Source organism: Bubalus bubalis, chromosome 14, assembly GCF_019923935.1.
Source record: "Bubalus bubalis isolate 160015118507 breed Murrah chromosome 14, NDDB_SH_1, whole genome shotgun sequence".
In the NCBI taxonomy this organism is placed as follows: Eukaryota; Metazoa; Chordata; class Mammalia; order Artiodactyla; family Bovidae; genus Bubalus; species Bubalus bubalis.
In genome coordinates, this window is record NC_059170.1 from 44,210,396 (window position 1) to 44,223,370 (window position 12,975).

General features: G+C 44.7%; 1 protein-coding gene across 2 annotated transcripts in view; it reads right to left on the minus strand.

The window, feature by feature from the left end:
- CFAP61 (cilia and flagella associated protein 61) overlaps positions 1-12,975 on the minus strand; it is a 250,399-nt gene that overhangs the window by 172,786 nt on the left and 64,638 nt on the right. For both annotated transcript variants that reach the window (XM_025264163.3, XM_044927988.2), the window contains exon 9: positions 2,905-2,996. In XM_025264163.3, coding sequence (XP_025119948.2) covers positions 2,905-2,996 — 92 coding nt within the window. The remainder of the gene's footprint in view (positions 1-2,904; positions 2,997-12,975) is intronic.

Consider the following 12,975-nt stretch of genomic DNA (forward strand, 5'->3'; position numbering starts at 1 on the left):
TTATTTTCCTGTAATGTTGTCTGTTGAGAAAGATTATACTTTAGATGACTTGAATCCTTTAAATATCTTGAGACTTATTTTCTAGCTTGGAATATGATCTAACTTGGGAAATATTCCACATGGATGTGGGAAGATGTATCTACTGGGTCGTGTGCTCTATTAAGTGCAAATTGGGTCAAATTGGGTAGAGTGTTCTATTAAGTGCAAATTAGGTCTAATTGTCAATAGTGTTCTTAAAATCTTCCACACTCCTATTAATTTTCTGGCTACTTGTTCTATCTGTGATCAAGGGAGGGATGCTGAAGTCGTCAAATATAGTTGCTTATTTATTCATTTGTCTTTGCAGTTCTATCAGTTTGTGTTTTGTGAAGTTCTACGATTAGGTACATAAATATTTAAGACTGTTAGGTCCTCTTGACTTTCGTTGTCCCTGGTAATATTCCCTCCTCTGAAATCCACTTGGTCTGAAATGAATGAAGCTTCTCTAGCTCTCTTTTCATCAGTGTTACCATGGTGTGTCTACATGCATGCTTTTCATTTGAACCTATTCTGTCCACTCAAAGTGCATGTTTGTGACCCACATATAACTGCCTTGCTTTTTAATTGAATCTATATCTGCTTTACGTGTTCTTTAATTGGGATATGTACAACAACACAAAGACCATTTTACATTTCATGCAATTATTAATGTGTGTAGGATTAAGTCCATCATCTTGCTGTTTGTTTTCTATTTGTCCTATCTGTTCTTTATTCCCTCTTTCCTTTTTTAAAAAAATTTATTTGCTGTCTCTTGGATTAATTGTATATTTTTATAATTCCACTTTACCTCTTTGTAGGCTTATTAGGTATAACTTTCTGAATTTGATTTGTAACTTTTTTTTTTTTTAATTTAGAGAAGCCTAGCAGGCTGCAGTCCATAGGGTCACAAAGAGTTGGACACGACTGAATCGACTCAGCACGCATGCACACCTACATTCCTCCTGCCTGTGCTGTGGCCAGGAACTCTCTCAAGGCAGGAGGCCAGCACAGTCAGAGGGCTCAACAGAGTTGTTCCCCACCTCTTAAGCGTCACTCTCCTTTGTTACCTGATGAGCAGAGTCTTAAAACTTACTTCATATACATTGGCAATGTTTTTTCAGGCAGGGAAGTAAATCTAGTCTCTATCTCCATCTTTGCCAGAAGCAGAAATACCTCTTACTGAGTTCTTTTTATCACTTCCATTCATCAGCTTTCTCTCCCACACTCTAGTCCATGCCATACAACCTTCTTTAAAAGCTTCAGAGGTCCTTCAGGGCCCTCTCCTGGGTGGTTTTCCACCCTCATTTCCACATCCTGAACTAGGAGGCCTTCGTCTTCTCATGGAGTACCATCTCCCGAAGGCTGAGGCTGAGCCCCATGAGCACCCTCAGTCCCTAACAGAGAGTTCAGCAGTTATGTGTGTTCAACCTCTGTGCAGAGACAAAATCAGTCTTCAAAACACAACACCACCCAGCTACAGGTTGGGTCCTATTGTGGTCTGTGGTACAGGAAGGCACTCTTCATAGAGACAATGAAGGCAGGGTGAGCCAGGTGGCCCAGCAGTGAGATAAAGGTCCTCCCTACCTCCTTTTCTTCCCAAGATCTTCTTCGCATGAGCTGATGGGCAGGGGGAACGTTATTTTGTGCAAGACTGGAAAGGAGAAAAAAGTGGGGATGGGGGGCAGTTGGGGGCTGGAGGCCGGGAAGCAATGACACTGCCCCAGCCCCTATTCTGGTTTCACATAGATGGAAGAGTCAGGAGGACCAGAAGCAGAAGGGCCCGGGCCATGAAACATGTGCTGGGACCCTGGCCACACGCAGTGCTGATGCAGGGCTGGGCTGCTCATGGTAGCCAGAGGTAAGCCTGTTCATTCTCCCCACCTCTTTGTTGAGGCTTGTTACAGAGGACACAGGGACTTGCCCCGAGGTCTTGCAGGAGTAGGTGAGGACCCAGAGCCCAATCTATATGGGCGTTTCTATTTCTAGGAATAATCAGTGGTCAGAGGGTGGCAGAGCTAGAATGATGGCTGGATCCCCAGCCCATCCCCCCAAATCCTATGTCCTGTATGACATGGCTGATTGTGCCTCCTTCAGTGTGGGGTTTGCTTCCCTGTAGACTCTAGAGAGTCCCTTGGACTGAAAGGAGATCAAGCCAGTCAATCTTAAAGGAAATCAAGCCTGAATACTCATTGGAAGGACTGATGTGGAAACTGAAGCTCCAAAAGTTTGGCTACCTGATGCAAAGAGCCGACTCATTGGAAAAGACCCTGATGCTGGGAAGGGGCAGAAGGAGAAGAGGGTGACAGAGGATGAAATGGTTGGATGGCATCACCGATGCAACAGACATGAACTTGGGCAAACTCCAGGAGATGGTGAGGGACAGGGAAGTCTGGCATGCTGCAGTCCATGGGGTGACAAGGAGTCAGACAGGACTTTGCGACTGAACAAATGGTCAGGGCAGCAGCACTAGTAGAGCAGAGGTGAGGGTGGGGTGCAGAGGGATCCTGCTGAAGGCGGGCCAGGGAGCTGTGGCGGGTGCTCCTACAGCCTGAGGGGCCCAGCCAGGCAGGGAGAAGACGCTGCCTCACTGGAGTCTGTGGACAAGGTGTGTTTTCTACTGGCTTTATCCAAGTCAGCCTCCTGAAACCAGGGAAGAGTGAGGAGGCAGGGGGAGAAGGGATGGGATTCCACCCTGAGCTGAACTCTTGAAGGTGTTACGATGTTCTGATGTCTTATGAACATGCAGCCGAATCACCCCTGCCCTGGTCCCCAGCTCTGAGTGCCAGGGAGGCCTTTCCCCGCTCAGGAGTCACTCCAGCACCAGGAGCATGCCTGACCTGACGGTGCAGCAGCCCCAGGCCCAGCTGGGCGGATCATCTCCTTTACCTGGGTGCTCTCCCTGGTCTCCAGCGACACAGCTTCCTGCGGCTCCTTGACTATTTTCTGGGATTCCTCGCTGCTGTTCTCGAGCTGGGAGTCTTTGGGAGAAAAAGTGACACAAGGACAGAAAAGATATGATTGACGCCCACAGAGCACAGGACGCTGGTGGCAGCGTGGTCGTGTGTTTCTAAACTGCAGCACATCCGAAGGATCCAATCACTGGGGGCAGCACTGCGAGGGGGGAGGGGGGGAACAGGGTCTGTGCAGCCCACCTGGACTCTGACTTCTCCGTGCCACGTTCACACGATGGGATCCAGTGGTAACCGGCCCTGCAGGAGCTGTGGGGATAAACTGAGGCCAGGGTGGGCCTGGTGGGCTGCCAGTGACTGAGCTCTGAGACTCTTTCATGGGAGCCCCTTTGAGGTTTGTAAGCAACTGGTTATCACCCTCTTGGATGGCAGGCTTTCAAGTGATTTTAAGACGGAATGGGGAATTAGTCGGCCATGTCTGTGCCCTCAGGACACAAATGAGCCCAGGGCTGCTTTCTCTCTACGTGGAAATGCTGTGAACAGGCATCTGAAAGCGGCCATGACACTCACATTTATACTTTCTAAGCAAGAACTAGAGCTGAGCTTACGTTATCACTTTAATATGTTGTGGAAAGTCAATAATCAGGGTGGTGTTCATGTATGCAGTGTTCACCAAAAAATAGAGCAGAAAAGACGTTTTCCCATGTGTCTAAAAAGCTATTCCCCTCCTTTCCTTCCTCCTCCTTCTGCTCTCTTCTTTATTCCTGTCTCTCTTCCTGTCTTTCTCTCCCCAACCCCAGCCCTTCACCCCCTGCATCTCTCCTCCTCCACCATCTCTCCCCCTTCCCCCGCCCCCCACCCCATCCTCTCTTGCTCCGTCTGTGTCTGCTCCACGGAGGCACTCAGCCCTGACCCCTGCTCGCAGCCTCTGGGCCTCAGCTCCTTCCAGCCTGGGGGCTGCCCCTCCCAAGAACTGTCCACACAGACACAGAAGGGACCTTAGGCCTGCAGGAGGCCCCAGACACTGGGCTGCCGGCGTGCCCTGCTGCCCCATCTTCCCGTTTCTAAGCATCACAGCAGACGGGATGGGGCCAGAGGCTGCGACCCTCTCTGTGCCCCCCTCTCACACTGCGTCTCGTTCCTCCGGCAGCAGCCAGAGTCAACGGGTCCTGCAGATTACCTCTAGACCCCGCGTATGCACTGGCTCATACCCTATACACTGCTTCGGGCAAAGACGCAGACGAATGAAATAGAAGGAAATTCTAAGTAAGAGAAAAGTCAGATGCCCAGAGAGGTGGAAGGGGAGAGATGAAGAGGTACGTGATGTTGAAGTTACCATGAGAGAATGTCACCCCAGCAGAGTGAGAAGCTCTTTTACGTGGAGAGCAAGTGACAGGAGAGAGGACAAGGGACTCAGAATCCCTGCTGTGAAGAAAGATGCTTTGGGGACAATGAACCCTAGTGTGTCCCTAGCATCTGGAAACACCCTACTCCCTGCAGAACTTTCCAGTCATCTGTACAGCATTTCCAGTGTTCTCAGGCTGGCAAGAGTAGAGGGCTATTTAGGTGAATTTAGCTTGTTGTGGTGATACAACTTGTGTGCAGTAGAGTCCACATGAATCTCTACGTGTATCGATTCCCATGTAACAATCACTTAAATGAGTACTAAAGCTTTTCCAGAGCCCACAGATTTCCCTCACCTGCTGCCCAGCCAACACACCCCTTAAAAGTAGCGGCTGGAGCTACCCACTCCAGTATTCTTGCCTAGAGAATTCCATGGACTATACAGTCCATGGGGTTGCAAAGAATCAGACACGACTGAGCAACTTTCACTTTCACACACACACACACACATATATTGTTTGTTGTTTAGTCACTCAGTTGTGTCTGACTCTTTGCAACCAGATGGACTGTAGCCCACCAAGCTCCCCTGTCATGGGACTCTCCAGGCAAAAATACTGGAGTGGGCTGCCATTACCTTCTCCAGGGTATCTTCCCTACCCACGAATCGAACCCGGATCTCCTGCATTGCAGGAGGACTCTTTACTACCTGAGCCACCAGGGAAGCCCATTTTAATTAGGACAAAATTACTAAAAAGCCAGAAATTTCAGGGACTGGATTAAATCCGCAGTCAACAATTAATCCTGGAGCTCTCACGGTCTGACAGGCTAATGCTCACAAGACAATTACCAATGACGACGACTAATTGTCTGGGCTAAAGTGTCATGGGTGCTGCCGCTTATTCCGAAGCAGCTGCCGTGCTCGTCCCCAGAGGTGGCTGCATTTCAGAACTGGGCGAGGTGAGGCCACGTCTCTCCTTCCCGTGTCTCTGGGGTTTTGTGGGGTTTAATTAGTTAATGTTCTTAATGTGCCCTGAGATCCTCAGACGTGAGGTGCTGTCCCGGGGAAAGTCAGGCAGTGGTTTTATATGACACGCAGCTAGAAACACGACTGAGGCTGCAAATTTAATTGTTGTTCTATTTGCTTACATCACCTAGGTAGCTTGGAAGTCACGAACCTGGGCTTTATTCTAGTGGGAGGGAAGGTACCATTTGCTGGCACTTTCTCTCTGAGTGAGACTGAGAAGGGGCTGAGGAGGGGTTACCATGATATGAATAAAACATCACATTATCATCCCAAGGGACAGCACCCACTATTGCATTCTTAACTTTGTATTCTTTTTCTTAAAGAGACTTCCCAAATTGTATAAACCCGAGGTCCCACCAGACCTGGTTCTGCCCTGCTCTTTATCTAACAGGAAAAATACATTAAAGTAGTTCCGTCGTGTCCGACTCTTTGCGACCCCATGGATTATACAGTCCATAGAATTCTCCAGGCCAGAATACTGGAGTAGGTAGCCTTTCCCTTCTCCAGGGTATCTTCCCAACCCAGGGATTGAACCCAGGTCTCCTGCATTGCAAGTGGAGTCTTTACCAGCTGAGCCCCAAGGAAAGCCCAAGAACACTGGAGTGGATAGCCTATCCCTTCTCCAGCAGATCTTCCCAACCCAGGAATCGAATTGGGGTCTCCTGAATTGTAAGTGGATTCTTTACCAACTGAGCTATCAGGGAAGTCCTTTATTTAACAGGAAAAATACATAGGGAAAGCTAAATAATACATTTTGAAGGCTTTGGGAAAAAGTAACAGTATACAATTTGGTGGTTTTTAACTTAAAAAAAATAATAATCAAAAATCCTACAAGATTTTCCTTTTTGTGAAATGAAATAAAGTGATTCTAAAAGAGTAATGGAAGAGAGTTAGTCAACAAAATTTTAAGGAATAAGAACAAAGAGTCCAAATTTTCTAACGAATATTAAGACATATTATAAAGCCAAAGTTATTAAAACAGCAGGTTATTGGGAGCAGGAACAGAACAGAATGGAATCCAAAAAAGAGCCTATACGTTTATATACAGTAAAGTTAGCATTGGTGCGGAAGAATAAAGAATACAATAAACAGTGCTAATCAAATGGCAAAAGAATTAATTTGGGTCCCTATTTCATATAATACACAAAGATCATTCACAGATACATTAACAGCTTAAAGTTTTTTGTAATACTTTTAAATTATGAGAAGAAAATATAAGAGAATCTCTCTATTATTTTAGGGGTGGGCAAATCTTTCCTTTTAAATGTAGAAGGCAGAAGTCATAAAAGAAAAATATTGACATACTTGACCCCATCACAATTTAAAATTTTTATCAAAAGAACCCTAAAGTGTTTCTTAAATAAGTAGATACACAGAGGAAATATTTGCAACACACATAATACACCAAGAACTGGAGTCTAGGGGAAGAGAAAAAACCAATAGGCAATGAAAATGAATGGACAGGAGATGCAAATGACCAATAAACACACAAAACGTGTCCAACCTCAGTAATAGTCAGAGAAATGAAGTTTAAACAATGACATCTCCTTTCACAGCTATCATACTGGCAACAGGTAAACGTGCCGACAAGTCCTGGAGAACTAGGAGCGGCTCGGGAGGAAGGCCACTGTTGTGGCCACGCTTGGTATATTTCCAAGCCGGCGAGAGCAATTCTGGGAACACAGCCTGTGAAAACGCTCGCAAGGGGCCCAAGGCAATGTGCGCGAGAATACTTACTGCAGTATGGTTTGCAATATGAAATAGTGGAAACAATTTGCGTCCATCTGAGGACAAGTGTGACACATTTCATAGAGTGAAATCCTATTCAAAAGATAAAAGGAGCGTCCCAGACCTAAGCTTATCGACATTATTAGATCTCAAAGAGGTGAGTGAAGAAGCAAATTTCAGAACTTCGCAAACCCAAAAGGTGCCATTTATGTAAAAAAAACACTGTCATGAAATGGTAGAATTTTTTCCGATGAACACAAGGACTTCATATGAAAGCATAAAAAGAAGTCTGGATGGATACTTACTAACATTATAACAATGGCCATTTCTGGGAATTGAGAGGGAGAACCAGGCTGGGACATTGATCCAAGGGAATTCAACTCTAACTGCATTATCCTAGCTTTTTAAAGGAGGAGAGTTTTATGCATTAACTCAATTAAGATCCTCCCAAAAATGTCTAATTATAAGAGTAATTTCATTTCAGAATATTACAAAACGGTTATTTTGTTTAGTATTTTAATATTATGGCTGATTTCAAAAAAGACTGACAAATGAATTTAAGCCCTCACCTTTAAGAAGAGGAAAACTTAAAGGTTCAAGTTAAAACATTCATTCAACTGAAGTTGAGTGGAGAACAAGGAGTTGCAGTCACATGAGGTACCCAGCAGTACACAAAAACCAGACAGAGGTAGTCCTCACTCTAAGAGGCTCACAAGTGATCAGGTAGGTGCGTGTGCGTGCACACACTCACAACCCCCCCACATACACTCCTAACTACCTTGCAGTATGGAAGTTGCTAAAGCAAAGGTATGAACAAAGCACATCGTTCACTTACTTATTCATTCATTCATTCATTCATTTAAAATTTTATATTTTATACCTACCACCTGGTGCACATTAATAAACTAGACGTTGAAGATTCAGCAGCAAATGAGACTAACTTGCCCTTCCAAATAAAGTCAGTAAGAGAAGAAGAAATACTAAGATGTGCTAGATGGTGTGTAGAAAACAAGGGCCTGGGAGCTGCTTCAGTTTGAGCAGTGTCCTATTGTGTACGTAGAGTGAAAGAGAAAGTGTTAGTGTCTCAGCTGTGTCCGACTTTTTGTGACCCCGTGGACTGGTAGCCCACCAGGCTCCTCTATCCATGGGATTCTCCAGGCAAGAATACTGGAGTGGGTTGCAATTCCCTTCTCCGGGGGATCTTCCCCATCCAGGAATCGAACCCAGGTCTCCTGCATTGCAGGCGGACTCTTTACTATCTGAGCCACCAGGGAAGCCCATTGGACGTGTAAACTGAGATCTAAAGGATAAGAAGCAGCCTCAAGACAGTAAGAAGATGGAGACGGTGAGCAGACAACACGTTCACGGACTGCTGAAGAGTGAGGGTGTCCTTGCTTCCTGACCTGTTCCCTTCCTTGCTTTGCCTCCAGCCCTTTGGCCTTCTTCATAACTGTGTTAGTTTCCTGTGGCTGCTGTGACAAATGCCCACTCACGTGGTGGCTTAAAACAACAGAATGTATTCTTCCAGAGTTCTGGAAGCCAGAAATCCAAAATCAGTATCTCTGGGCAGAAGTCAAGGTGTTAGCAGGGCCAGACTCCCTCTTTCAGGATAAATCTCATCTCCAGATCCTTCATCACATTGAGGAAGACCTTTTACCAAAATGAAGGTAGCATTTACTCATTCCAGGGGTTAGGGTGAGAACGTCCTTTGGGAAGTCACGTTTCCATCTAACCTCAGAAGCATCTGTTGCTGCCTAGATGCTCTGTATCCATTCAAGGGTTTTCCAGGAAGGTCAGACTGAACTTGTCCAAGTTAGAAGTCACAGCGTCTCCATCAGATGATTTCATTCACACTTTTTATTTCCATCTGGCAAGATGGTTCCACCATCCACCTGGCTTCTGAAGACACCCTTGAGGCTTCCCTCTTCCACAACCCTCCTTCTCCACATGCAGTAAAATATCAGGTTCCATTAATTCTCCAAAATATCTCCCAAGTTCATTTGCAGTCACGGCTCTAGTTCAGCCCCTTCTCATCTCTTTCTTGCACACTCTAGTGGCCCCTGGGAACTCTTCCTGAAAACTACAAGTTGATGGTATGTCCCTTTCTGGGAAGTTCAACATTCCCAGGCTGCTCATCAAATATGCCATGATTAAGAAGAATCTAGATTCTTTGCTTCACCTCCTTCTGTCTCCTGTCCTACTTCCTCCCTCCTGCTGCCCCCTCCCTTCCTGCTCCAACAACACTGAGCTGGTGCTCTCTCCTCACATGCCCTGGTCTCTAACACCTCCTTGTTTTTGCCCATGCACAATGTCTTTCCTCTGTTGAAAATCTTTCTGCTTCTTCATCTACAAAGCTCCAATTTGTTTTTGAAGTTCTGATTCAAAAGCTTTCTTTCTATGAAGTCCTATATTGATGTTCCCAAGATGACTTAGGTGTAATTCTGCTGGGATCTCAACACAATTTTCTCCCCTTCAAAACAATTCTCTGATTGTAAATTCATTTGTCTTGCATGTTTATCCTACCATTAGGCCATGCGGGGCTCACCACATACTGGATCAGGCTCCCAAAGACTAGTATATGGGATATACTCCATATTGGCTGAGGGACTGGCAGGAAGCTAAGGATAAAGTCCATACAAAGGAAAACACTCGGCAAACCACATGAGAGCAAGACAAAGAGCTTTTCCATATTTTTCAAGGACATTCTTCCTTTCTGGACTGCAGGGCAGCCTCCAAGCCACATAGCATGATGAACTTGAGCTCACTGTCTTGATATGAGACTACGGGTTTTAGCCTCAAACAGGCTAAATTGGAGTTTGTGTCTCTGGAGGACAGGAGAAAGAAGGTCATGACAAAAGTCACCAGCCTTCTTCTTCGTGAGCATGGGTTGTAGTCATGACACTCATTTTTCATCCTTACTCTGTTCAGGCCCTTTGTCATATAGTGTCCTCCACTCTGATTCTGAGCTCAGCCTGGGATCTGCTTTGGATAAGTGACATGTATTAGGTTCAATGCCCAGACCTCAGGAGGCTTTGTGTGTTTCCACTTGATCTCTGGTGCCTCTGCCATTACCATGATAACATGTCCCATCCAGCCTGCGAGAGGCACACGGAGTGGACCCAAGGCCAGCCTAGATCTGCCAACAGGCAACCAACCCCAAGACAGGTGGGAAGACCCAGCCACGGTCAGTAGAGCTGTCTAGCTGACCCCAGCTGTGTGAGTGTGGGACACTGCTGTGCTTCTGTAGTTGTTTGTTAGGAGCATGCTTGTGGTAATGGACCATTGATACAGTCATAAAACATAATACAGAGAATCAACTCAATCCTGAATCTGGTTCTTTGAAAAATAAAATTGACACTGGTGAGATTAAGAAAGGAAAAGACATACAAGAAAAATACCAGGAATAAAACATAGCAACATGGGGAACATCTATAAAGTATGACGGTAGATATAAACCCATAAGAAAATAAAATAACTAAATACTAAAACTGAAAGACAGCAGCTGTTACGCTAGATAAAAACAACAACTACCAAATTTATGCTGTTTACAAAAGACACACCTAACATGTAAGAAAACAGGAAGGATGAAGATAAAAGAATGGAAAGAGATATGGCATGCCTATATGAGCTAAAGGAAGCAAGTGTGGCCACATTAAAATCAGAAAAAGTAGACTTTAAGGCAAAAACCTTTCACCAAAGATAAAGAAGGATACTTCATAAGTGATTTTTTTAAGTTCAAGGAAGACATGACTTAAAAATTAGGCACCTAATAGCATAGACTCAAAATACATAATGAAACAATGATAGATAGGAGTAAAAATTTATATATCTACAATCAAAGCAGAAGATTTTAACAGACCTCTCATGAATTGATCAAACAACTGTTGAGGTCAAACGGATAAAATATTTGACATTGGTATCAAACATAATCCTAAATATAGAACCCTGTACCTAACAACTACAGATAATACACTTTTTTCATGGACTCAAGGAATATTTACCAAAATTGACCATAAGCTCAACAAAATTTAAAGGATTAAAATCACACAGGGGAGGTTATCTGACTAATAAATAACTTTCTAGGGCCAAGATGGAGCTGCTCCTGCCTGCTGGGGGGCAGGTCAGAAAACTGAAACTTGGGTAACTTTCATGTTCCTATAAATGCTACACTCAACCAGAAATGTAGTTGATCCTGTCAGCCAATCCTCAAATGCCAACTCAACCCTGGGCCTTCTTACCCCAAACCAGGGTGACTGTGAGACCTGGCCATCCAGATATTTTCTCTTTTTCTCTTCCTTATTCTTTATCCTATAAAAGCTCCCTGCCTTTTTGTCCACTTTGCAGTTCTCTGAAAAGAGACCACCCACTTCATGAAGTATTAAAGTTTATTTATATCACCCAATGGCACCCCACTCCAGTACTCTTGCCTGGAAAATCCCATGGATGGAGGAGCCTGGTAGGCTTCAGTTCACGGGGTCGCGAAGAGTCGGACTTGACTGAGCGACTTCCCTTTCACTTCTCACTTTCATGCATTGGAGAAGGAAATGGCAACCCACTCCAGTGTTCTTGCCTGGAGAATCCCAGGGACGGGAGAGCCTGGTGGGCTGCCATCTATGGGGTCACACAGAGTTGGACACGACTGAAGTGACTTAGCAGCAGCAGCAGCAGCAGCGTATCACCTAAATTGTCTTCTTTAATCATTTTGTGTGCGTGTTAGTCGCTCAGTCGTGTCCAACTCTTTGCCTCCCCATGGGTTGTAGCCTGCCAGGCTCCTCTGTTTATGGAATTCTCCAGGCAAGAATACTGGGGTGGGTTGCCATTCCCTTCTCCAGGGGATCTTCCAGTATATGTGTGTGTTTGTGTGTGTGTGTGTGTGTGTGTGTATATACACACACTGGAGCCGTATATATCTATATATGTATATATACCAGCAATTGTACTCTAATCATTTTTAAACCTTCATATACTAAACAATGTTTTTCTAGAAAAATGTAATTTCCTAATGTTGATTTCAAAGAAACAGAAAATCTGAATATGTTAATAACCTTGAGGGGAAAAAGAACATTGTCAGTCATGCACTTGGAGTCAGAAGTCGGCTTCCAAGGTGACGGTCCCTGGTCTTCCACTGGGCGAGCCCACGTGTTCCTGAAAGTCTGAAAATGCCCAGAGCCAGAGCAACGTGCAGTGAAGAAAAGGCTTGCAACCTGCAGCGAAATAACTGGCTTCGTGTTGGGCTTAGAATGAATACATCTTCCTTTGCTTGCTTCCATGAGCAAAGACTGTGATTTTTAGCAACTGCCTCCTTAGCTGCTTGCTCGCTCGGATTAAATTTGCTCTGTGATATTTTAAGAGTTGTCGAAACCCCTGTGTAAACAGACACGGAACTCTTGGTGACCCCCGTGCAATGGGTGCAGCCCACTGCCAGCCAATTTAATCAAGGGAGAATTCAGAGTATTCATCGTAAGCAATTGATTTTCAAGAGAAAAGTCAGCAGGATCAAACAGCCTGTTGGGATGAAAACCCTCTGAATCACCCCTATCACCGTGTTTTCTAGCAACTGACTCCTGACTCCATATAGCGTAATGGCCAAATTACTATAATTATCCTGCAACACAAGTGCCATATCAACATTATTTTAAACATGGATTTTTTGCATAATCTTTCATTATTATCATTCAGCCTCCCATTTGGAAATGGAAAACAACAACAAACTGTGATCTACCCCCAAAAGAAGAAAGGTCACCGGAGAGAACAAATAAAAGGGCTATTTACATGTGAATGTGGTAAGAGAGATGTGTTTTACAGTCAAACACACTCTTGGAATTCATTAAATGCCTTCTCCCCTGCTTCATAAATATGGGCAAAAGACATGTGGCCTACTGAGAAAATAATCCCAGTACATAATGATCATAACGAATATAAATAAAACCACTTTTCTTTCAAAGACCTCAA